Source organism: Chionomys nivalis, chromosome 2 (assembly GCF_950005125.1).
Source record: "Chionomys nivalis chromosome 2, mChiNiv1.1, whole genome shotgun sequence".
NCBI classification, from domain to species: Eukaryota; Metazoa; Chordata; class Mammalia; order Rodentia; family Cricetidae; genus Chionomys; species Chionomys nivalis.
In genome coordinates, this window is record NC_080087.1 from 89,876,519 (window position 1) to 89,903,121 (window position 26,603).

Below are 26,603 nucleotides of genomic sequence, written 5' to 3' on the forward strand. Positions count from 1 at the left end.
GGGCTGGTGGGTAATCAGAACAGATTCCACAGTCCAGTCACAGCCTGAGGGTCTGAGAAAAAGGGGAATGTTTGGGAGGTCCCTCCCCCTTTTCTTCTACCTCCTCCACACACGTTCCTGAGGAGCCCCGCTGGACGACCCTAGCCCTGAAAACGTCAGCACTCAGTGTCTACGCAGGGACAGGGGAGCTGATGATGGCCCTTGTGGCTGTTACTGGGTTCTGAGTTCCTGCAGGTAGGACAAATGGCTTGACCCATGGTGGGGGGTCTCTGGATAAGCTTTCCCAGGTAATGATGTAGGGAACCTGGCTGGGTGGCCATGAGGGCAGGTTTGGAAGATTTTTTTCTTGACCTGTAAGATAGTATCCAAGTTAAATGTCCCATCCCGCGGCCAGCCCACCTCAAAAGTGGGCCATTCTGAGGAACAGAACGCCTGCCAGCATTTCTTTCGGATTTCCACAGATTGATTACGAGCTCAATCTTTAACTTCCTTCCAATGATCTAAAGTCAGGGTCAAAGGGGTAGTTAACTGTTGTCCCATTTTATCAAGGACAAACTGATAAACAAGAACAAAAATACACAGAGACAGACACAAACTCAAATCCAGAAGCTGGCGCTCTCACCACCACTCTGGTGTAGAACTGAAAATACACGAGAACAAAGAGACAGACATAGACTCAAAATCAGAAGCTGTGCAGCAGCAGATCCAAAAATACAGATGGAGGATCACAACTCCCCAGGAGATTAGGGCGACCTGGTCACCCCTCCCTCCCACAAATGCCCATGAAACGTCTTTCAGGGCTCAGGGCCAAAGGTCTGGGACACGTCTGCCCCATCTCTTGGTCCTGTTTCAATACAGACCCTGCTCAGGTACAATTTTCAAATTACTGTTTCACAATTACACAGAAACAGAAACACAATACACAAACAGACAGAAATAAAAATGAGCTCATTCATACCTCCAACTGGACCTAGAGTGGGTCTGGGAGCGACTCATTTTCCCGGTCAGGGAACCAAATGTTGGACCCTAGTTTCCAATCACCGAAGAAAAGGGACCATCTCTCATCACAACTGATGTAAAAGCATAAGGATTTTATTAATTCTGTCATGACAGGGTCTTCCAGCAGTCGGGAGGCTAGAAGACCCTGAATGTCTGGTACAGTCTATTTTTAAAGGGAAAAACCACAGAAGGAAGGGGTGTCTGGGCGTTGGTCTTTAACTATTATGATTGGCTTATTCAAAAAGGCTATCACCAATAATTGGCTGGAGAGTGGTTGCCAGATCAGATGAGGTAAAGGGAAACTTCTGAGGATCACTTTGCCTCTTCCCAGGGACTAAGTCAAAACATCAGTAACTGAGTCAACACCTAAGGGTTATCATGCCCCTATTCAGGGAGATGGAAAGTTCCCAACATCTCAGTACGTGCATGCATAGCTGTTATGTCCTTGGTTCCCAGGGGAGGAGGGGAAGTACTGAGAGTTGTCAGAAATGGCTTCAGAATTGTCTTAAAGTTCTACATTCAATAGTCCAAAAAGGCAATAACATTTTTCTGGCTTTCTGTACATGTAGAATAGCTTTCTCTTTCTGGATTATATTGGACTAATCAATTTCTCTTCTTTTTGTTCATTTTATTTATCTTGTGTATATGTGAATATAGGATATGTGATGGCTAGTCTGGGCTGGTGGTTCACACACCTGAGAAGAGGAACAATACAATTCTGCTACAAATGCTTCTAGCAAATTAGTCTGCGGGGACACTTTTTAAAATTTATAATTGACACAGGAGTGCCCAGCCCACAGTGGGCAGTACTATCCTTATGCGGATAGGTCTCTGGACTGTGTAAGAAAGGTGGTTGACTATAAAAAGGACAACAAGCCGGCATCGTTTCTCCATGATTTCTGCAGTTCCCGCCGTTGAGGAGGTCCCCTCATGTGTCCAAGCAGAGAATCAAACCCATGAAGAGATGAGAATGAAAACTTGGTTCAGATCGATTTTGTCAATCTGGATTGGACTTTAGGAGTCTAATGCCAGGAGGTTCCTTGTCAGCATATTTAAAACAGAGTACAATTTGAAAAAAAAAAAGTTTCCAGGCAACCATCATTCCAATTCTAGGTGTACAATAAAACTTAAGGTGTGACTACTTAGAAACTCCTTTACAAAGTACTTGTGACCATGAGTGTGGGTCCTACAGCCAAAAGGCCCAGAATTAATGTGGTCGTTCACCGGTAGCATAGAGGTCAGTAGGCCGTAAAGTACATGTGACATCTCCCCCAAGGATGGGTTCTAGTAATTGGGAACTAGAGAGAGAAAGAGAGTCTGGGGTAAATATTCTGGGGGATTTTGACGAGGTCTACTTCCATAGCAAAAGGTGGGTGAGGTCTGCCTCCACAAAGGTCACCATCTCATTAAGAATATCCTCTCCCGCTCTCCACTCCCCCCCACCCCCCCATTGGAACCATGGAGGCTGTGCCAGAGAAGAAAAAGGTTCCTGCTACACCAGGAACCCAGAAGAAAAAGAAAATTCCTGCTGCACCAGGAACCCTAAAGAAAAAGAAGGTTCTTGCTGTGCCAGAAACCCTGAAGAAAAAGCGAAGGAATTTCGCAGAGTTGAAGGTGAAACGCCTTCGGAAGAAGATTGCCCTGAAGTCACTGCGAAAGGCCCAGAGGAAGCTCATTTATGAGAAGGCAAAGTACTATCACAAGGATTACAGGCAGATGTACTGGACGGAGATTCGCGTGGCCAGGATGGCAAGGAAAGCAGGGAACTTCTACGTGCCCGTAGAAGCGAAGCTAGCGTTCATCATCAGAATCCCAGATATCAATGGTGTAAGCCCAAAGGTGCGCAAGGTGTTGCAGCTTCTTCGTCTTCAGCAGATCTTCAAGGCACCTTTGTTTAGCTCAACAAGGCTTCAGTTAACATGCTGAGGATTGTGGAACCATACACTGCATGGGGGTACCCCAATCTGAAGTCAGTAAATGAGCTCATCTACAAACGCGGCTATGCCAAAATTCATAAGAAGAGAATTGATTGCCTTGAGAGGTAAATCCTTGATTGCTCGATCTCTTGGTAAATACGGCATTATCTGCATGGAGGATCTAATTCATGAGATATATACAGTTGGAAAACGCTTCAAGGAAGTGAATAACTTCCTGTGGCCCTTCAAATTATCTTCTCCATGAGGTGGAATGAAGAAAAAGACAACTCATTTTGTGGAAGGTGGAGATGCTGGTAATAGGGAAGACTAGAAGATAAACAGGCTTATTAGACGGATGAACTAAGGTGTTGCCCATGGTATTTTTGTAATCTGGTCACTTAATAAACAGTCACAGCTTGGCAAAAAGAGAGAGAAAGAGAGACAGACAGAGAGACAGAGAGACAGAAACAGAGAGAATATTTCTCTCCCAGCCTTCTGGTCAGGAATACAGATATTTTATCTCCTCCACTGGGGGAGGGGCCCCTGTGTGTTTAACATTCCTAGCTCCCTACTGCTCTGTGGGCACAAGGACCTTTGTGCCCCCAACATGCCCTTACTTCCCTCAAAGATGGACTGTAACTTATACGCCAAATAAACCCTTTCCTCCCTGAGTTGCTTTTGGCTAGTGTTTAAACACAGCATCGGAGAAGCAAACTAGAACAGTGTGCACTAGCTATGGGATATATAATCTTATTGCCACCCACCAAATGTGGATTAAAATAGAATCAACACCAGGCAGAGTGGCACGTGATTACAGCGTTGAAAGGCATAGCAGGGAGACTACCACAAGTTTAGACCTCTGTAACAAGTTCCAAAAAGGTCAAAGATGAGCTGGAGAGATGGATCAAGAGTAAGGGTTAATTCCCAAGTGTAAGACCCTGAGTCTGAATCTCTAGTACCTACCTAAGAAATCTGGGGGGCTATGTGGGAGATGGGGAATCACTGGGGCTGACTGGCTGCCAGCCTTATTCCAGGTTCAGAGAGAGACTTTGTCCCAAGGGAATAAAGCTGATGTGTCATAAAATAAGATACTCAACTTCCTTCTCTGGCCACACACATAAAGAACATATACATGTAAATTTAAAAAAAAAAGTTTAAAGAAGAAAACTCAGCCAATGAGATCTTTGAATGCAGTGGGTAAAGGATCTACAGCCAAATCTGATGAGCTGCTCCTCGGGACTCACAAGGTGAAGAGAAAGAACAATTCTCACAAGTTGTCTTCTAACCACCACATGTATGTCATGCCATGTGTACCGCCCGACCCACATAAAAGAGTAAATAAAATGTAAAAACAAGAAAACCCGCTAATTAAAGAAAAGGAAAATTAAAAAAAAAAATCACCGTTTCATATTGGTTTGTTAGCCAGTGGCAAATAGGTTCCTTTACACATCTGTACAAAGAAATCACTTTCAACTCAGAAACTGCGGACTAATGTAGACGGCCTTGATGGGTTACTCTGTCTAGGGTCTGTAACCCGCCTGGCTGGTCAGTTATTCCAGGGTCACGGAGAGGTACCACCTGAAAGACATGGGCGTACATTACAGAAGTAAACAGAAAGGCTAACAAGCTACTTGTTCAAGGCCACATAGACGGCAAATGATAGATCAAAGTTGCAGTTCCCAGATGCTCCTGACTCCAGTGAATGGACTTGGCACTGTGTTCTGATGTTTGATGTGTAAGGACTTCACTGGACAACATGGGAGGTAAGCAGTATCCGGGCAAAAGCAGCAGCAACGGATCTTAAAGGTCTTCCATACGTATTTACACAAGTGAGAAGCATGCTGGGAAGCCTGCTCTCCAGGATGAGGTCCCAGAGGAGGTGAAGCAAGAGTGCCTGACTGGTGTTCACGGGGCTCTGTGAACCACTCTTGGCTGTTATTAGTCTTTTCTAACAGGCCTAACTTCTTGGTCAGTATGTGGATTCTCTCCTCAGCGTTCTTACTCTCCAGCAAGTGTTGGAGGGAGTACGGAGGAGGTCTGAGTGATCTTTCAGTGGGTGCTTCTGAAGTTCCCTTTGTGTCCTCCTTTCTCTTTTTGGGAAGCAGGGACAGTGCCGGGAACTGAACCGAAAGCCTTGCACATGCTAGGCAAGCAGTCTCTCACTGAGCTACACCTCGGTCTCAGTGCTTTTCTGAGCCAATCTAATCTTTTTCTTGTCAAAGCCTTCATTTATTAGAGTCATGGTTACAGCTTATATAGCCCCTGGATGAGGAGCTTGGGGGGCTGGAGCACAGGATCTTGCCACGTGGTCCACGCCCCTCACGTAGGCCAAGAGGTTACGATCGGTCAGGTCACGATTCCTCTGCCAGGAGTTCACAAGTTGACACACCTAGTTCTCTAGATAATTAGAGTGTGAGGCGGGTTCTGCTAACAGATAGCTCTCTATTAACAGACAATTTGGGTGTGGGATAGGCTTTGTCAATAAAACAATTCTCAATACAATTGGGAAGTGGAGCCCTCTGCAAACTTCTCAAGGCGGTGATTCCTATAATAATTTTTGGGGGACATGGCTCCTGACAGACTAAGACAACACGGATGTGGGTGTTCCACGTTTGCTCAAGCGGTGCTTCCTATAAAGCAGCATGTTTCTTAAACAATAAATTCTTCAAATCTGTCCTCCATGAAGGGACACCAGCCCGTCCGAGCATGTGCCTCTGGCAGCCCTTGCCCTTCTCCCCAGTTTCCTCTGCCTTGCTGGAAATCATTCATACACTCTGAAATAATTTCATACATTTTGAAATACACTCATAAACATACCAAGGTCTGTCCCCGTATTTGGCCACTTCTTCTTCCTAAGGCTGACTACCAAAGTCCAGCTACCAAAGTGTTAAAAGTCCAGCAATCAAAATCTCCTTTGGTTCACCCAGTTAACACGCCCAATCAAAATATACCATTGCATCCTAACCCATTCTAATCCAGACCTCCCCTTTTTCTCTTCTTAAAAATTACATCTGCAGCCGGGCGGTGGTGGCGCATGCCTTTAATCCCAGCACTTGGGAGGCAGAGGCAGGCGGATCTCTGTGAGTTCGAGACCAGCCTGGTCTACAAGAGCTAGTTCCAGGACAGGCTCCAAAACCACAGAGAAACCCTGTCTCGAAAAACCAAAAAAAAAAAAAAAAAATTACATCTGCAAAGGTCATTTGCTGCGTTATATCTGCCTGAGTTAGAAAGAAGCCACTTTAACTTTTCTTTCCTACTTAATAATGATCTCTCTGTTAAAAAAAAACAAAACAAAAAACAAACAAACAAAAAAAAACCCGTATGTTTGTGCCTAACTAGGGATCTGAAGGAGACCCAGGATGTGCAGGTGTGTGTGTGTGGGGTCTCCTTCACTGCACAATACTTCTCTCTGTTAAAAAACTGTTTTAACTAGACATTGCCATGCCATCTACAGCACAGTTAATACTCCAAATACAAAAGAGAAATTCAGGGTCTTTTCATGCAAAGCCCATGGAAAACTAACACAAGATTCATGATGAAGTATTTTGTATTCTAAGTGTAAAGCACACCAAACTAACTCACAAGGTTCATATTTAGCAATTAGTTATTAACAAAATGCCTGGGAAACTTAGGTAGTTAAAAAAAAAAGCTTACTGCTCCTGCAGAGGTTTGGAGTCTGGATCTCCACATCCACACCCAAATCAGCACCCAAACTCGTACGCCTGAGCTTTAAGGATGCCCTTGAATGCCCTCTTCTGGCCTCCACAGGCTTGTGTATGCATACTACGAGGGAAACACACATACACATATGCATAGTGTACACATGCATGCGTACTCCCAGGAAGACACACATACACATATGCATAGTGTGCACATGCATGCGTACTCCCAAGCAGACACACATACACATATGCATAGTGTGCACATGCATGCGTACTCCCAAGCAGACACACATACACATATGCATAGTGTGCACATGCATGCGTACTCTCAGGAAGACACAGATATACATATGCATAGTGTGCACATGCATGCATACTCACAGGAAGACACACATACACATATGCATAGTGTGCACATGCATGCATACTCACAGGAAGACACACATACACATATGCATAGTGTGCACATGCATGCATACTCACAGGAAGACACACATACACATATGCATAGTGTGCACATGCATGCATACTCACAGGAAGACACACATACACATATGCATAGTGTGCACATGCATGCATACTCACAGGAAGACACACATATACATATATAATTTTTGCAAAGTGAAAGAAGGAAGAAAACTGCCATAGCAACAACTGTGGCCAGGAGGTGCATTTGGATTCCATACAAGTGATTCATGGATTATGCTGTTTGTTGTTTGAGACAGGGTCTCTCATTGTGAGGTGCTAGCTGTTCTGAAATACACTCTGTAGACCAGGCTGACCTCAAACCAGGATTTAATGGTGACTGGGACCCTCTGCTGGTACCTCAAGCTGCCCTTTAGAGGCATGTTCTTTGACATGGGGATGAGAGAGTGGATTGACCCTCAGAGCTGGTTGAAAGTCAAGATTGAATCTTTTTGTTATGGGCATGAAGCCAGACTGGAGGTCAGTCTCAGGGAACGAACAACAATAAAACTTTTCTCAGCAACTCTAAACTTCAGAAGTACAAAACTTTCTCACAATTTCTAACAAGCCCGTTTAGCACACTCCTTCTCTCCAGTGGTGTTGGAGACAGCGTTCCTTTACCTGAATTCAACTTTGTGTAACTTAATGTTTCCCAAGCAAGCTTATTAGTAAATCTTTTTTAGTATCAATTTTATCGACGTATCTCCGGTATCAGTAAAAGCATATGCGCAGTGCCCCCAGAAGCCACAAGGGGGCGTTGGAGCCCTTGGAGTTAGAGTTACAGGTAGTTGTGAGCTGCCGAGAATCCAAATCCATCCTTAGCTATATAGCAAAACACACTACTGATTGCTGAGCCTGCTATGGGTCTGTGGTTATTCACAGATTCACCAGTCTGACCATGAACATATTTTAACAAAGACGAGGCTTTTATGCAGAGACTGTTGCTAAGGCTTTCCCCAGGACACAGGATTCCCAAATGTAGCCCAGATTCACATTAGCCGGGGGTTCATAAAGGCTAAAACCATAAAGTTATATTCTTTTTTTGCAACCAGTTATCTTTCAGGTGTCCTGCTTATCCCCAGCAAAACATGCTCTTGTTTACAGAAGCGGAAACAGCAGATCACTTTGGGACCATCTTGCACCAACAACAGTTTTGTTAAAGTTGCACAAGAGCAGTCAATTACAAAACAACCCCTAACATTTAGATCTCCAATTTTGCTTTGTAGTTAAATTTTAAACAGAAAGCAGGCCATCAACATAACTAACGTTAGCCATCACAAGCATCTGTCCCACCACCGGAAGGTTTTGTTTTGTTTGTTTGTTTGTTTGCAAAGTATTTCACATTTGACAGCACCAGCTACTAGAAAATAAAAAGAATTCTGCTTCTAATTTGAATCTGGCAGTGCAAATGTCCAGTAGAAAAGAAAAAAAAAATCTCTGAGTCTTTACACATCAACCTGTGTCTGGTTTTTGTGAAGGCTGATATTATTTCCACTTACGAATAAGAAACATTTGTATATCAATCATTAGCTGATATAACTTTATCAGCTAAAGGTTTAACTCTAATATTCAACTAACCAGGGCCAGTCTTTATAGAGGGCTAGAGAGACAGCGACCTCTTCTGGCTTTTGTGACCAACTGCACCCGCACCCGGCCCCTCCTCCTGTCACTCAGGAGGTGAGGGCCCGAAGCTCTGTCCAATCGAAAGCACTGTTATAAGAGTTTCCAATCAGATTCCCTGACCGAGTAGGGGGCGGGCTTCGTTCAGAACTAAGGTTCTCTTACCAGCACTACCCTCCCCGCCCCCTGCCGACACCCTCCCCTTCAACCCCTCTTGGCATCTGTCCTGAGCTGCTTCTTGGTCTAGGTACCCGGAATTCTCTGCCTGGTTCTGTCGCTAGTGACTCTCCTGCTGCGGGGAGCTCCACTGCAAGGACGCGGGGGTCCAGGAACCGGAAATGGTGAGCGTGCAGCGTCCAGACCTGGGCTCTGTGTAGACCCTCTGCACCTTCCCTCCCTGCTCCTCCGGGCGGTCCTGTCCTGTCCCGGGCGCTCAGATCTTCATCCGGGCTGCTGGCATCTCGGGCACCGGGCTGCCGGCATCTCGGTCACTGGGCCACTGTGGCCGAGCGCGGCTTGGTTTGGCGGGGCATCCTGGGCCTGCGTCCGTGCCAATGCTTTCCCGAACCCTCGCTGTCCTTTGCGCTCAGGGCTCTACGTGCGTTTCTGGGTTTCTGTGTCTATCTGCAAGTCTTTGTGGCTTTTAAATCTGACCGACCAAATCGAGGTGCGTGAGCGCCGTCCTCCAATATGGCTTTGCTGTCGCGGGCAGCTCTTTTTCCGGTGCTTCTCACTACTCTTTCCTCAGGAAGTATTTCTTTGAGTCATTTGGGGTCAGTAGGAAGCCAGATTCTCACTTTGTGATTCTGATTACTAACTTTGACTCTCAGCTTGTTTCTCTTTGTGCGGTGAGGGGGCGGTTACTGAGAATAGAACCTAGGATTTCCTTACATGCTAGGCAAGAGCTCTATTACCGATGGTGTTGATTTTTCTTTTCCCTTAAAAAAATTTTTTTTTAAGGCAGGTTCTCTCTGTGTAGTCCTGGCTGGCCTGGAACTAGCTATGTAGACCAGGCTGGACTATAGTATAGGTGGCACCAGCATGACAGACTCCATTTTTTTTTAACTTTTTTTGAGACAAGGTCTTACTCTTTAGATGATCCAGACTGAATTTGTGATCTCTCTTCCTCAGTTATTCAAAATGGAATTACAGACCTGCACTATGAGGGCTGGCTCCAGCGTTTGTGGAACTGGAGAGAGGCGCTCAGGGGAGGGGATAGTACTTGGCAGATACCCGGGAGCCATTTGCCCATCCGTCTCCTCTGCTCCACCTTGTTGCTGATGGGTTTAAAGGTGGTTAAGGGATTCTCAGAAGCTGAACGGGTGTCTCCTTGAAGCGTTCTTGCACCCAGCCAGTGTCCTTGAAGTACAAAGTGAAGCCAGGAGAATCCAAGGTGCACACAGTGAAAGAGATGTGGAGATTTGGCAGAAGTTCCGAGAGATGAACCAGAAAGGCACAGTTAGGTCAGGCAGTAGGGGATGGAAACTGTTGACTCCTTCTGCTCCCCCACTTCCTGTCTCACCTGGCAAAGGGGCTGGCACATGGCGTATTTGTGAGGACATGATTTCAGAAGCTCAGGAGCTAGGGAGTAGGCAGAGACAGTCTTCTCTTTTTCCCACCTGGTGTGTGTGCTTGTCCCAGAAGCTCTAGGATTTTTGAATTTCCCCTGGGATAGAGTCACTGCTGTGACAGGGTTGAGTACAGGCCACTGAGTCCCCAGGGAAGGCTTTGAAAACTGAGTGGGGTACGGGAGTGGGAGAGCAAGGACTATAGACTTGTTAGGGGGACACGTGGGCCATATACCTGTTAGCTGTCCCCAGACCTGTTATGAGGACACACAGGGGTCCTATCTGCTGTCTCTTGTCTGGGTACTGTCTCTCCATTCCTTGTTGATTGCAGTTTTGTTTTCCCACAGAAAAAGCCATACTCTGTAGTTAAGACTGGCCTAGAAGTCGTTTTGTTACCTAGACTGGCTTATAGATTGCAGCGGTTCCCCTGCGGGAGTCTTCCAAGCACTGGAATTAATAGCTGTGAGCAACCAACTCTACCTACGATCCGATTTTTCTCTCTCCCCTATTCTGTGTGCTTGGTAACTTCTGAGCAAGTCCCACAAAGTAGGTGTGGATCATTGGCTCGAAAAGGAGCTTCGCTGGCTGGGCTGTAGGGCTCCACGTGCTGCTGTGTACAGAGGTTTTGCCCTTTTCGGTGCTCTGTTTATGTGTAATAGTGGAGAAGTGTTCAAATCCCAGTCCCCCGTCCCCACCCCCCTGCCCCCGAAGCTGGGCTTGGTTGTGTAGTTCTTTAATCCCAGCTGCTGAAGAGAGTGAGGCAGGAGGAGGAATCTAACGTTCAAATGTTCCAGACCACTCTAGGCTACAGAGGCATCTCAAGGCCAACCTAAGCAAGTTAGTGAGATCCCATCTCAAGTGACAGATCAAGAAGGAAGTGGGTACGGTTAGCAGCCAGGTCTGCTGTCTCTGCTTCCCATCTGTGTGTACAGATTCTTTTCTGTCCAAGAAAGTACAAATGTGTTCTTGCATGCTACGAAGAGGTCCTGTTATTGAGAAGGCAGTGACTGATTGCCTCTGGCCCCTCCAGTCCCCACCCTGCCTGTGCCTGGGGAGGTGGGTCCAATATCTGTCCTACATAGCCCAACACAGTTCTTTGTGGGCCTCAGAGTTTGTGTCTGGGTGTTGATCTGATTGTGGGTGATGTTTCTTTCTTGAATATCTCTGACGAGCTTTGACTGTGGGAACCTAGGCACGTGAACCCACTCGCTTTGTCTGTAATGTCACTTCATCTTTGTCCAGTATCTGGATCTCTCACCATCTATTCAAGGGAAACTGTTTTTTTCTGAGACCCTAGATTTCTAAGGCATGGGTTGGAGTACTGATTCCCACGTCCTGACTCAGTAATTTTGATTAGCCTCTTCTTTGAGCTGTTTCCTTGTGTGTTTGTGTGTGTGTGTGTATGGTACTCAAGAAGGAACCTGGAGATTTGTGTATGTTAGGCAAATTCTGCGCCGTGATAGAGGCAGGGTCCCAGTGTAGCCCAATGGCCTTTCGCTTCCTATCCTCATGTATTGGCTTCTAAAGTAGCTGGGATTGTAGACCTGCACCACCAGGGCTCCGCTTTTGTAGAGAGGAACCTAGGGCAGAGACAGACAGTTGTAGACACCCAGGCACTACTTACTTGATCTTCTGTCATTCCTGCTTCTGCTTGTGATGAATCTAGTGGCCAGTGTGTGTGCACAGAGGCTGTGAATGGGCCTGGCCTGGTGGGGTCCCAACCCCTTGCCCACTGCATAGAAGGTGGTCTTTAAGAAATATGATGGCCCAGTGAAAGAGACTTCGGGAACGAGGTGCAGAAGGCCCAGCAGCTGACCACAGATAGAACCCGAGACCTGGCCCGGGGTGGTGGCACGCTGATTCCTGTTTCCCTACTTCCAGCATCTGGGAGGGCTTGGCAGGAGGACAGCTGAAAGGCCTGTTTGGGGACGTCAACTTGAAAGGTTGATTCAGTTATTCTCCAGTGTACCCTGATACAGGGAGCTTTCCAAGATTTCACCTGGGACAAGCCACTGCTGTGGTTGAGTTCTGGGACAGTCAGTCTACGGCCGGGGATAGAGGGAAAGACTGTAGAATCAGGGAGATAGGAATGGGAACTGTACCCTAAACTTGGCCAGGGACGCATGGGTCGTCTGGTTCTTTATCTGTGTGTCTTGTATCTACAGCTCTCACAGCTCTCCCTGTGTCCCTTGTCTCCCATCATCCCCTCTCCTCTTTTTTTTCCTTGCAAGTAGGTCTCCTTGGACAAGCCTGGCCTTGGGTAAAAGTGGAGTGGTTTTTTACCATAGCTTGTGACCTTGAAGCATTGGCTTGGCCATCGTGGGACTGCAGAAGACACTAGGCTCAGGAAAACATCCAATGGCTGGAAGAGACCATGCTGATGGTCCCTAGTCTATGAAGGTGCACTCCGGACAAAGTGTCTTTTAGAGGGGGAAGGAGGCACAGGTCTTCTAGATATAAAGGGAAAAGACAGTGTGAGGGAAGAAATCAGGGATTTAGCAAGGAGGTGTTGGACTCAGGTAGGGGACATAGCCTGCAGAAGTCTGAGGAGTAACTGGGGAGAAATAATTCTGAGGGGCCAGCCGGGTGATGGTGGCGCACGCCTTTAATCCCAGCACTCGGGAGACAGAGGCAGGCGGATCTCTGTGAGTTCGAGACCAGCCTGGTCTACAGAGCTAGTTCCAGGACAGGCTCCAAAGCTACAGAGAAACCCTGTCTTGAAAAACCAAAAACCAAATTCTGAGGGGCCAGAGTCAGGGGAAAGGAGTCTGAGAGAAGACATTTGGCGGGAGTCTGAGGATGTGAGAGTCTGAGGGAGAAGACATTGTTAATCTGAGGTTCAGAGAAGGGCTCCTGAGAGAGAAGAGAATGCGGGAATGATGTACAAGGGATGAGATTTTTTAAAGTTAATTTTTTTCTTTTTTTTTAATGATTTATTTATTTATTATGTGTACAGCATTCCTTCCATGTGTGCCCGCAGGCCAGAAGGGGCCCCGGGTCTCATAATAGATGGCTGTGAGCCACCATGTGGTTGCTGGGAATTGAACTCAGGACCTCTGGAAGAGCAGTCAGTGCTCTTAACCACTGAGCCATTTCTCCAGCCCCTTAAAGTTAATTTTATTTCTTGAAATTATAATTACATAATTTCCCCTTTTTCTTTCCTCCTTTCAAACTCTTTTCTTCCAAAACTTTTTAAAATTAATTTAATTTAATTTAAAAAGGACTTTCTTTTTAATTTATGTCTCTTTATCTTTAATTGTTGGCGTGTGTTCCTAAATGCATAAATACAATCTGTTGAGTCTGTATAATGTTAGTTGTAGGTGTGTGTTTTCAGGGTTGACCATTGGGCACTGGATGGCCAATTGGTGTGTTCTTCTCTGGGAAGGACAATGTCTATTCTCAGCAGTTTGTTGTTGCCAATAGTGAATTTGTTTAGAGTTAAGGCCTCCTGAGCTTTTCCCTGTCCATGTCTTATGTCTGTTGGTGTTGCCCTTGTTCAGGTCATATTTAGGGAGCCATGTTGGTGAAACTTCATGGGTGTAGCTTCTGACATTTCTAGGGAACACAATCTCACAGCAAACGCCCTGTTTGCTCTTATAGTTATTCTGTGCCCTCCTTGGCGATGGATGGTCCCTGAGCTTTGGGTGCAGGAGTTGTGCTGTAGATGTATCAGCAACTTTGCATTTTTGAGAGAAATCCTGCCTAATACTGAAAACCTAGATAACTACCCTGGGCTAGTGAAGTCATGGATCTTGGAGGAGAGCCTGCAGCTGCCACTTTACTAAGCCAGCATGACCTCTAACTACATTCTAAATGTTTGACCTTATGCCCATAAGTAAGTGAAGTCCTCACCCCTCATGGAGGAAGCTACCTGCAGCAGGGGAGGAGATTTTGAGGGGACCTGAGAGGGAATGTAGATTGTGAGGGAGAAGGAAGGTTTGAGGAGATCTGAGGGCGGAAGCATAGCCCATGGAAAGATGAGGGACGGGTTGGGGAGATGGCTTAATCTGTAGCATTTGGCATGAAAGTGTGAGGACCTGGGTTCAAACCCTCAGGACCTACATCAAAGCTGGGCATATGGTGTGAGTGTTTGTAATTTCACTGTCCCTAAAGAGAGATGGAAGGCACAGACAGAAGGATCTCAAGGAGCTGGTAGGCCCGCTAGCCTGGCGTGTCTTATAGAAGCAACAAAAGGGATTGTCTCAAGTTGGAAGGCAAAATCTGACACTTAAGATTGTCTCCTAATTTCCACACAGATGCCCCTATTCATATTTGCTGTCTTCTCTGTCTCTCTGTCTCTCTCTGTCTCTCTGTCTCTCTCTCTCTCTCTCTCTCTCTCTCTCTCACACACACACACACACACAAGAAAATTTTTTGCTAGTGAAATAACTTAATCAGTTAACTGCTTGATGTACAAGCATGAAGGTCTGAGTTTAATTTCCAGAACTCACTTAAAAAGTACTGACAGAGGGGCCTGCAGAGAAGGCTGAAGAGTACTTGTTGGTCCCAGCACCTCTATGGGACTGTTCACAACTCCCTGTAGCTACAGCACCTCTATGGGACTGTTCACAACTCCCTGTAGCTACAGCACCTCTATGGGACTGTTCACAACTCCCTGCAGCTTCAGCTCCAGGGATCCAACACTGCCAGTCTCTGTGGGAAGCTGCTCTTACCTGCACATAACACATACACATAACTAAAGATAATTGTTCTTTAGAAGAATGCTAGTGGAGACAGATAACTTCTCGGGACTTGCAAGTCAGCCATTCTGGCTTAATTGGGAACAAGCTCTCTGTTGAACGTAGGAGAGCCTGTCCCCAAAACAAGGTGGACTTACCTGAGGAAGACACGCAAGGTTAACCTCTAGCCTTCATACACACCCGCACGTTTACACACACACACACACACTCCCTCACCCCCAGGAAAAACTTAGGGGATATGAGAGTCCTTTTAGAGTCTGGTGTCTCTCTCCATCTGAGAATCAAGAATTCCAGAAAAATTAATACGATTTCCTGTAAAGGCCTTTGTAGAGACCGCAGTCCTATATAATGGTGTTTCAGACAAGAATGTCAAATGGCAGTGTTTACAACTATGAACACATGACCTTTTTACAAAAACAGCCTTGTGTCTTTTTCATAAACCTGGAACTTCCTGGGCATTGCCCAAACAGGTGTGTACATTATTAGCAGTAAAAGCATCTGAACTACAGCCCTTGGTTTATCTCCTAGCTATGAGCCTCTCCAGTGCAACTTGGGAACCACCCTGTTATCTCATTACCTTCCTAAGAGATCCTTGGAAACACAAGTCACTAATTCTCAAAATCCTGTCTGTCTGTCTATCATTGCTCCAGAGAAACTTAAGGGTGTTACATTGATAAATTCCAACTCTGTTCCACATTGGCTTCTCCTGAGTGATTTTTTTTTTTCTGTAGCAAAGTTAAGAATTCTGGCTTATGAGACTGGAGAAATGGCTCAGTATTTAAGAGAACATACTATTCTTCCAGAGGACTCAGGTTTGATTACCAGCACCCATATCAGGCGGCTCACAATTACCTCTAATTTCAGCTTCATGGAGATTCAATTCTTCTGGCTTCTGTGGACACCTGTACGTGTGCTTCATAGTTAAAAGTAATTAAAAAATGAATATAACTTTAAAAAAGAATCCTGACTTTACCTGAGTGGCAGTCTCCAAAAAAGAACACCTCAGGCTGCTGCAGGGATCAGGGGAAAGTTATTCCCCACTACTGCTCACAATGAGAGTGGTTTCTGAGGATCCTTTAAAGGAGGTAGAGGGGCAGAAGTGTCTGAAACCCATCAAAGAAGGAGAGGAAGGGGCAAGAAAAGGCATTGCCCTGGTCCTGACACATTTCCTAGTGCACTACACTGCTCCAAGGTCAGTGCCCACAGCCCTGTGTCGTCATGGAGATGCAGATTCAGGATGAGCACCCTCCTAGGCCTGCCAGCAAATTCCTAAAATTCCATCACCCTATAAACATTCCCATGTGACTTTCCCTTCCCACACTGTGGTTAACGTTTTGTTCTTTATGGTATATTTCAAACAGTGTTCTGTTTGTTACTTTCCTCTAAATTCTGAGCAATATGTTTGGAGCAATTAAATTCTGTTTGTGAACATTTCACACAAGTAATCTGTGAAGATTCTTTCCTGCCCCTGTGTTACCAATCTTGGTGCCTTTCTTGTCTCACCTAGACACATGCACCTTAGCAGGGAGTGTTTGTTTTTAACTTCACTTTTGCTGATTTTACAAGGGTGATGTGTCCTTATCCCAGCTGATGTCTTCCGGGTCCTAGGTATTAGAACTGCCTAGAACTAGGGAACTAGAACTACTAGGTGCCCAAAGCAGCCATGTCTCTGGCTCTTGGAGTGCCTCATGAGTATCAGTCCCTGGGTCAATGGTAGCCTAAGATGGGATGTGCAGCCTCTTAGGAGAGCAGCTGGGTGACCGGCAGTTGGGAAAAATGTCCTTCTATACTCTTCATCTAAGAATCATTTGAAATGACCATCTGCTTGTGACTGAATCCTGTTATAGTCTACATTTCAACTCATTCTTTAGAATGCTGTTCTAGTTCCATTCTGTTGCTATGACAAACATTATAACCAAAACAGCTTGTGGATGAAGGGGTTTATCTCAGCTTATATTTCCAGGTCATGGTCTATCACTGAGGGAATGCAGGACAGAAACTTGAAGCAGAAACCGTGGCGTAAGCTGCTTGCTGACTTGTTCTTTGGCTCACACTCAACTAAGCTGTCAACATAACCCCAGATCACCTACCCAGAGGTAGCACTGCCCACAGTGGCCTGGGACTTTCCTACATCAATCAACAGTCACGACAATTCCTCACAGACATGGCCATAGACCAATCTGATCTGGATAGCTTCGTAGTTGAGACTCCATCAGAGGCTGCCAGCTGACGTTAACTAGGACAAATACATCCTCAAAACAATGACGTATGATACTATTATTATTATTATTATTATTATTATTATTATTATTATTATTTGTGTGTGTGTACATGATGTGTTTGTGTGGCTGTACCACAGGTGACATGTTGAGGTCAGAGGAAACTTGTTGACCCCATTCTCTTCGACTTTCATACAGGTTCCAGGAATTGAACTCAAGACATCAAGCTTGCTGATATATAATTTTTATTTTAAAAATAATTATTTTTTATGTATGTTTTGCTCGAATGTGTGTCTGTGCACCATGTGAGTACCTGGTGGCCTTAGAGGCCAGAAAATGACATCAGATCCCCTGGGCTAGAGTTACAGACAGTTGTGAGCTGCCCTATGGGTGCTGTGAATGGAACCCTGGTCCCCTGCAAGAGCAGACAGTGCTTTTAATTGCAGCGGTCCATCCTTGTTTATTTATTTTTTTTTAAAGAAGTAACCTATTCCTTTATAAAATAGCTGTACTAATTTTATATTCTTCCCCTTTAAAAATTATTTCACACAGGTATATGATATACCTTAGCACAGTTACCCAGTTGTCTCTTCACAACAAATCTCCCTAAGTACTTCTATGTTTTTTGCTTGTTTTTTTTTTTTTTTTGGTGGTGTGTTAATGTGTGTGTGTGTGTGTGTCTGTGTCCACTCCATTTTACTAGGACTTTTTTTGCATAGGTTAGGTTTATTTACTTAAGCAAGGGCCTTCCTGGTTACCACAACAATGAGAAAAATGACAACTCCTCCTCCAGCATCTAGTAACTGCTCAGAGCTCCACCGAGAAAGGTGAGGCCTTGCTGCCTGTCCCGCATCCATGATGGCTGTGGATGTGAAGGTAGGCACTGCAGATGTGAGTTCCTGGGAGCAACGGCCCTGCCATTTCTGGAAGACCGCATTTCCCAGTACTGCTTCCCATGCCCTCTTCAGTGTTGCTCCCTGAGCCCGGAGGGGATGAGAATAGGTGTGCCACGTACTGCTGAGCAGCCAGCAGTCACGTATTCTCAGCATGCTGACCAGTTAAAAGTCTCAGGATTTATACCTGTTGCGTCCTGCGAACAAGCTTCTCTGACCAAGCCTGAGAGCACTGCTACAGAATGTAATATTCTTTACAACAGAGTCCGAGGGTTTGCCTTTAGCCACACTCCTGTCCTTTCAGACAGTCTCTCTTTGTAGACCGTGCTGACCTAGGACTCACAGAGAAATGCCTGCCTCTGCCTTCCCTGAGTACAGTACTGGTATTAAAGGCATGAATACCCGGTCTCACAGCTGCACTGAGAGAACAGGAAGTTCCTTTCTGCGTTACCCCTGGGGATTTAAGCCCATGGAAGTGGTCACATGCCCGCTTAAAGCCATTAGTTTTTCTAGGATCCAGGAGTAGTTGCGTGTGTCCAGATCCCTTTATTTCAGAACTTGGGTAGGGATGGGGGGTGTTAGCCTGTCTTCCTTCAAGTCACCTGAGCGGAGACACTCAATGAACGGGCAGATTTAATGGGCCTAGAGACTTCAGTAACTTCAGACAGGGCATTAGATTTTGTTTATAGTATAACTGCATAGAAAACTCTTTAAATAAATTCTTGAATCCCTGCATTAACACAGGTAAGGTGTTTGTGTTAATTTTTCATCCATGATACAAATTAAGCAATACCTTCTATAAGATAGTACATCCTTAGTGAACATTTTTTTTCCCTCAGTTAAGCTATTTAAAACCAAAAACAAAGAACATTCACATGCCAACTTCATCTGGACAGTTTGCCTTTGAGGCCTTCTATGATTCCACATCTCTCAAGTCTTAGTGGAAACCATATTGAGTACATTTTATGTTTCCAAAACAGAGTACTTGGGGTTTAAAAAGAAATGTATCATTGCAGGATTCTGTATCATTTGAGGACATCTCTTTGGACTTCACCTGGGATGAGTGGCAGGATCTTGATGCTGCTCAGAGGACGCTCTACAGGGATGTGATGCTCGAGAACTATAGCAGCCTCATGTTCTTGGGTAAGTCTGTCCTGTAACTCTTCACCCATTAAATTCTTGGTTGGTAGCTGGGCGGTGGTGGTGCACGCCTTTAATCCCAGCACTCAGGAGGCAGAGGCAGCCGGATCTCTGTGAGTTCGAGGCCAGTCTGGTCTACAAGAGCTAGTGCCAGGACAGGCTCCAAAGCTACAGAGAAACCCTGTCTCGAAAAACTAAAAAAAAAAAAAAAAAAATTATTGGTTGGTAATTATAGGAATTATTGCTGACTCTTCCTTTCTTCCTTCCTCCCTCCCTCCCTCCCTCCCTCCCTCCCTCCCTCCCTCCCTCCCTCCCTTCCTTTCTTTTTCTCTGTTTAGTCTTGGCTATCCTGGAACTTGCTTTGTAGAACAGACTGGCTTTGAACTCAGAGATCCACATGCCTCTGCCTCTTAAGCGCTGTGTTTGCTGTGAAGAGACACCAGGACAGTGTCATTTAATCGGGGCTGACTTCTAGGCTGGAGAAGGAGCTGAGAGTTCTACATCTTGATCTGCAGGCAGCAGCAGGAGACTGTATCACACACTGGCTGTAGCTTGGGCATAGGAAACCTCAAAGCCCACCCCCACAATGACACACTTCCTCTAACGAGGCCACATCTCCTATTGCTTCTTTCTGTGGGCCAAGCATTGAAACACGAGTCTGTGGGGGCCATACCTATTCAAACCACCACAAGTTGGGATTAAAGGCACTTACCAGCTCTGCCCAGCTAGGATTATTGCTGACTTTTAATTCTAATTGTATATTATACATTAAACTAACATGTACTAGTAGCATATATTTATGGAGAACTTGAATAGTTATATATTAATGAATTAATGATGCAACACTTAAAATTTAATAAAATTTAGTGATCAGATGCAGATGAGCATTGGGTAGCTTGGGCATTGCTTGTCTGTACTGGGAATATTTAACATCTCTCTGATAGGAATTTTAAAATGTTCAATTAATTGCCATGAACCATGTATTTAGTTCTGTTCTATCATTCATCAACTAAGTGGTGGTGTGTGCATGCCTTTAAGCTCAGTACTCAGGAGGCAAAGGCAGATGGATCTCCGAGTTCAAGGCCAGCCTGGTCTACAGAATGATCCGTGATGGCCAGGACTACAGAGAAACCCTGCCTTGGGGTGTGGTGGGGGGAATGTTACTCATCACTTCCATGTGCCTCTCAGGAAATACTCTCTGTCTTCTGTCCATTCCTCTCTCCCCTGTAACTTTTCCACACTAATAATTGCTGTGTTTTCTCTGCTGCTGCAGGGTAGGTAGCCTTAGCTTGCAAATAAGATGAGAACTGTCAGGTGTTTTCTGTTTTTGTTGTTGGTGGGATGTTTTATGGCATGTTTGGATTATACTTTTGAATTTTCTGGGCAGTCATAAAGTGTTGATGTTCTGAGTTATGTGGGATGGTCAAAGAAAGAGGGCCACTCCAGAATGTAATCAGGCTCTGTGGCAGCAGGGATGTCCAGCCTTGATGGACTGAACCTATAACAGCCATGTAGAAGCATATTTACTGATGGTTACACAAAAGTTTTGGGGATTAAGTCAGGGTCCTCATACCAAAGCCTCTGATCTAATCTATGTGTTTTATGAAGGAGAACATCACACCCCTGCAACTTTAGTTTTCATTGTATACTCTTTGCCATACCCAATAATGCAAGACATTCCAGGTGTGGAATCATTCTAGACTAATATGGTTTGATGAACCAAGACCCCCTGAAAGGTCACCTTGAACATCTCTCAAAAAATTACTTTATCCAATAAACAGCAGGAAATAGTTTGGAGAAAACTACGCCCACATTCCCAAATATTGTTTATAAATGTTTGTTTACATATAAAGGGGAATATGATAAAGATATGAATAATTTGCATTGGTATGGATCTTGGTTTATTGATACAAATTTAAGGTCAATTCTGTTATATGTCTCATTTAAAATGTAATGTATAGTTAAGAAATATAGGTTAATAGATAATTATCTATAATAGTCAAGCTTGTAGTCATGTTAGATTTTTTTCTAGATGTATAGAGATGTATTTCAGGTGAATAGGGATTCTTCAAATTTTTCAAAGATGTGGCCGCCTCGACGGGTTACTCTGTCTAGGGTTTGTAACCCGCCTGGCTGGCCAGTTATTCCAGGGTCACGGAGAGGCACCACCTGAAAGGCATAGGCTGATAAGGGGAAGGAGGCTAAGCTTATTTGTCAAAGCCTCCGTTTATTAGAGTCATGGTTACAGCTTATATAGCCCCTGGATGGGGAGCTTGGGGGGCTGGGGCACGGGGTCTTGCCACGTGGTCCACGCCCATCACGTCCAAGAGGTTACGATGGGTCAGGTCAAGATTCCTTGGTCGGGAAGTCACAAGGTGACCCACCTAGTTCTCTAGATAGTTTGGAATGTGAGGCAGGTTCTTTGGGTGTGAGATAGGCTTGGTCAATAAGACTATTCTCAATACAATTGGGAAGTGAAGCCCTCTGCAAAAACTCCTCACGGCGGTGCTTCCTGTAAATTTTGGGGGGACACGGCTCCTGACATATCCCCCTTCCTTTTATAAAAGCAGGCATCTATCAAGTGGAGGGCACCAGGTCAGAGTCTAACCCTGGTGTCAGATCTAAATGAGAAGGGACTGGGACAAGGAGGGACCCTCCTCCTGGATGGTGGAGCAATTTACCTCTCCTGGGAACAGAGGGGTGCCTTATGAGTCTTAGGTCGAGTGGGGACCAGGTCTTTTTTCCCCCTTACCCGTCCTCGGGTTCCCAGGACCCTGTCTTAGGTTGGGGGATGTCCTGCCATAAGTTGCCCGTCCCTGGAGCTCCTCAAATAAAAGGTATCTAGCAAGACCTAAAGTAAGCAGGTCTTTGACCACAGGGCACCCTGTCTTAGGCCATGTGGAGGGCGATCCTCGTGCCTGGCACCATGCCATGTTGAGCCGGTTTTTACAACCTCTGTATGGTGTGCTGTTCAGGCGAGGGTCCACACTAACTCCCGTCATTGGGCCCCTGTATCTATCATTAATGAAAAGACTGTGAGGAGCTCCTCAAATAAAAGATATAATGATATAATTTTGGCACCAATAGCTCCATCTTCCAGACAAGAAGAAAGGGCGTTTTCCAAACCCAGTATTCACCTTTAGTCTGGCCTAAGGTATATCCTCCTTCCTAAATGCCTACTCCACAATAAGATTATGAGTGCTGCCTGTCAACAATTAGGGCAGTGTAAAGGGATCAAAATCTAAAATTTTTAACATATGCATTAAACCTAAACATTTTACAGCATGTGTCAAAACCTTTTCCAACATCTATAAGCAGTTACAAATATCATTAGGTCAATTCCAGTAAGATTACATACATACAATGACAGACATTTTGTTATCAAATACCACCAGCTCCAGTCTCTGAGCAACAGTCAAAACCCCAATCTTCCCCCTTCTTAAGTAAAGAGGGGTTAATATTTTAATTAAAATGAGTTTTGTGTCCCAAAGTTTAAAACAGTCAGATGTTTAGTCTACACCTCAGCTGCAAAGCAAACAGAATGCAGACTGCAGAAGCAGCTTAACATTTGTGCTTCAGGGCAGGTGGGCTTCCTGGGTGAGGTGAGCTGTAGTCAGCTATCTGAAGCACATCCTGGCAATTATCTCAGCCTTCTCCCTGGACTCTCTAAAGGCAGCATGATGTCCTGCAGAGTGGCGTAGCAGGTTCTGTTATCAGGCACTCCTCCTTGGGGGCAGAGAAGACCGACCGGACCAAGCATTCCTCTCCAATCTCCTCCGGGAAGTCCTCTGTGGGGTGTCTGCAGCCACGACATCAGGTTTAGCTTTTATATTTTCTTTCTGTGAAAAAAGCATAAACATCTCCTCGACCCCAAATATATATAGGTCGGGTTTTTTTTATAATGCATTGCAAGGGCCTTTTTACCTTGCCTTAGTAAAGGTTAGCTTGGTGTCATCATGTTAGATCCGTTTGCATCAGGATCTGTGTGCAACTGTTATAAGTTGCTGTGTGCAACTGTAATAAGTTGCTTTGTGTAACTGTTATAAGTTGTTTTTAAGGAGCCTTGGTACGCTCCATAATTTTTTTTTATTAATTATTAGCCATATGTGCAGTTTTTCCATTGGAAGAGCCATTTGTAAAATTTAGCATAAAATCCTTTAAGGGATTTTTAACTATAACAGCAAAATACAGGTGTGTGAATCGTAGCAATGATCATCTGGGAAAAGATTATTGTTTTGGCCTTTGAATTGAGCAAAGGCAATTGTCCAGGAATCAATCTTAAAATTATCAATGAATCTATTGTTTAGTATAAGAAACATTGATCATAGTCAATATTTTGTTAAACCATCTTTTAGATTTTATCCTGCCCTTTTGTATTAGACAGGCTACTGTTTTAAATTAAGAGTTTCATATCTTAACTGGCAAAACTGAGAAGGTTTAGCCATAAACAGCATTTTTTATAAAACTGTTGTAGAATAAATTTTACATTTAATATACACACTTGCCATAGCTGTATTATAATTAATATACTGTACTTGTTGATTTATATTTTACCTGTTTGAGTACCTGTTTGGCAGCTTTCTTTTTTTTTTTTTTTTTTGGTTTTTCGAGACAGGGTTTCTCTGTGGCTTTGGAGCCTGTCCTGGAACTAGCTCTTGTAGACCAGGCTGGTCTCGAACTCACAGAGATCCGCCTGCCTCTGCCTCCCAAGTGCTGGGATTAAAGGCGTGCGCCACCACCGCCCGGCTTGTTTGGCAGCTTTCTAAGCTCTCTATTGGAAACTGTTTTTTGTAAGAATTTTACCTAGTGGCTCAAGGTTTCCCATAAGAATATTATAACTAGGACTTTAACCATTGAATATCTAAAAGCTTATAAGCTATTCTCTTAAGTTGCAAGTCTGTCCCGCAGATAGGAAAATGAAAAAAGGAAGCATTTTAACTAATGATGTTGGCCTCATTAGACACCACCATGTAGAAGAATAAAAATAGATCCATATCCATTTTCATGTACAAAACTTAAGTTTAAATGAGCCAAAGGCCTCAGCATATAAAAATTTTGTTGAACCTCACAGAGAAAAAATTTTTGAAGTACACTTTGCCACATCTCGAACACAGCCTCAGTGGCACAAACATTTGGAAAAACCATAAATTATTTCTCCTGAATTGAGAAACTTTTGTATAACAAGACTATAGAGTGGGAAAAGATCTTTACTTATCATAAACCCATTTTAAAAATATATGAAGAACTCAGAAAATTAGTTATTAAAAAATTTAATCCAATAAAAATATTTGTTACAGACCTAAACTGAAAACTCTCAACAGACAAACCTAAAAATGACTGAGAGACAGTTTAAAAAAATGCTCAAACATAATATCCTTTAGCCATCAGAGAAATGTAAATTAAAACTCTGAGATTTTATTTTATCCTTGTAAAAATGACCAAGATTAAAAATTATTATTAACAATTTATGCTTAAGAAAATGTGGGTAAAGAAAAACCTTCATTGCTGGAAGTGCACACTTGCATTGGAAGTGTAAACTGACAGTCACTTTTGGATCATACACAGTATTGAAAGACCTGGATAAATCCAGACTTCTCCAGCAGAAGAGAAGAATCAAAAATCTAGGGCTAGCCTGTTTAGCGACCCTGCCCTAGGAACCAGCTGAAGACAAAACCAGATTGCAATCCTGATAACAATCCCAAAACAGGGAGTTTTCCCCCTGTGATTATCATCACACTGCTCTAGGAACCTGGGAGTGGTCCCGAGAGGCAGGGAGCTGTCCCCCTGCGACCATCATTGGATTTTTGGAATTTTTATGACCCTCTTGGATCACAGGGCTGTGGTCTCTTTTCTAAAAATTTCCTCTCCAGGTCACTAGAGGCCAAAATCTTCCCCCACGTGGGTCACGAGCCTCGGCCCCAGTGCATCGGGCCCCGTACCATCTCATTAACCAAAGCCTTGTACAATTGTAGCAAGGACGGTCTCCTGCAAGTCATTGGGGGGGTGTGCCCTCCCGAGACCTGAGTGAGAGTCTCCCCAGCATTGGGAGTCCCTCATTACGGCCATTTTTCAAAATTAGGCAAATATTTACCTTAAAACTTATCAATACCCCTGTTGGGCCTAAATATAAAAGTTTTTTGACCATAAAAACATGTGCTCAGCTATGTTTATAGCAGAACTACTTTATCATAGCCAGAATCTGAAAATAACCCAAGTGTATCTCTTTTACACCTAGGATAAATGAGACATCCTCCTTTTAAATATCCATGAATACCACAAAATATCTTGGAGTAACTCCAAGCAAGCAGGACATAAGTTTTTGGGTCCTGTTACCTCTGCTTGTGAAGGCGAAAATGTTTTTTTATTTTTAACCATTATTGTTAAGAGTATAACTCTGGCCCTCGATAAATTTTGTGAGAGGCCTGAGGCCTGAGTCTCAGCAGTTTACCCTCAACCAACAGGAAAGGACCACAAGCTGAGACAATACGACTCCCACCCAAGAGCGGGCGTACAAATGAAAAAACTTGTACGATAAGAGCTTTAACTCTTTTAAGAAAAAATTTAAGACATTAGAAAATAAAGATCTCCTATTTTCTTGGGAAAGTAGAAGAAAACATAGCAAAAATGACAATTTCACTGAAAGCAGTCTACAGATTCAGTGTAAATGTCCATTAAAAATTATAGCAACATTCCTCACAGAACTCACAAATTTAATATAAATGCACATTAAAATTATAGCAACATTTTTCACAGAACTCGAAAGAACAATCCTCAACTTTATAAGAAAGAAATAAAAATTCAAGATATCCTAAACAATTTTTAAAAATCCTCTGAATGTATCTCAAAGTCTTTGATTTCAAAACTTTTCTACAGAACCACAGTACTGAAATTAATCTACCTTAGATATAAATTTATATGCCTACAAACTAAAGATTTTTGACCAAGAAGCAAGATTTTTGGAATGGAAAAGAAGCACATTTATCTCCTTTTATTGTCCTGAAGCTGTAACTTTCTGAGTCCAGACCTCCTTACAGCCAACCTGTCTGGCTGCCTCAGCTCCACATGGCAGGAGGCTAAGACACAGGCTCTCTAGCCCTAGGGGGTCTTCTGTGGAATCAGGGTGGAGCTCAGCAGCTTTTGCTTGTCTAGCTCCGTTTGCCCGTTTGTCTAAAATCCTGCCTTTTTCCATAGTGAATTGTAAGTCCCGAATCTGAGAGGAGAGCTCTGAGAGCTCATGATGCAATGCAAGAACTTGTTTGAGACCTTCTATTTGGGCCTTAAGGGCAGCTTTGTATTGAACAATTTCTGAATCAAAGGCATGCTATCGGGAGCAGTCAGAGCACAGGGCAGTGGCTGCGGAGTCCTTTCTGGCTGACTAAGGAAGACGCGGAGAACAGGGTGTATTTCTGGGCCTGTTAAAA

The 26,603-nt window shown here is 44.2% G+C and overlaps 1 protein-coding gene and 1 pseudogene across 1 annotated transcript in view; both read left to right on the forward strand.

The window, feature by feature from the left end:
• The first annotated feature begins 2,457 nt into the window (after positions 1–2,457).
• On the forward strand, positions 2,458–3,279 carry LOC130864086 (60S ribosomal protein L7-like; annotated as a pseudogene).
• Positions 3,280–8,863: 5,584 nt separating this feature from the next.
• The window catches only part of LOC130864102 (zinc finger protein 700-like), a 110,987-nt gene continuing 93,247 nt past the window's right edge, over positions 8,864–26,603 (forward strand). Inside the window, exons 1-2 of the mRNA XM_057754438.1 lie at positions 8,864–9,003; positions 19,059–19,185. Of these exons, the coding sequence (XP_057610421.1) occupies positions 9,001–9,003; positions 19,059–19,185 (130 nt within the window). The 5' untranslated portion in view covers positions 8,864–9,000. The remainder of the gene's footprint in view (positions 9,004–19,058; positions 19,186–26,603) is intronic.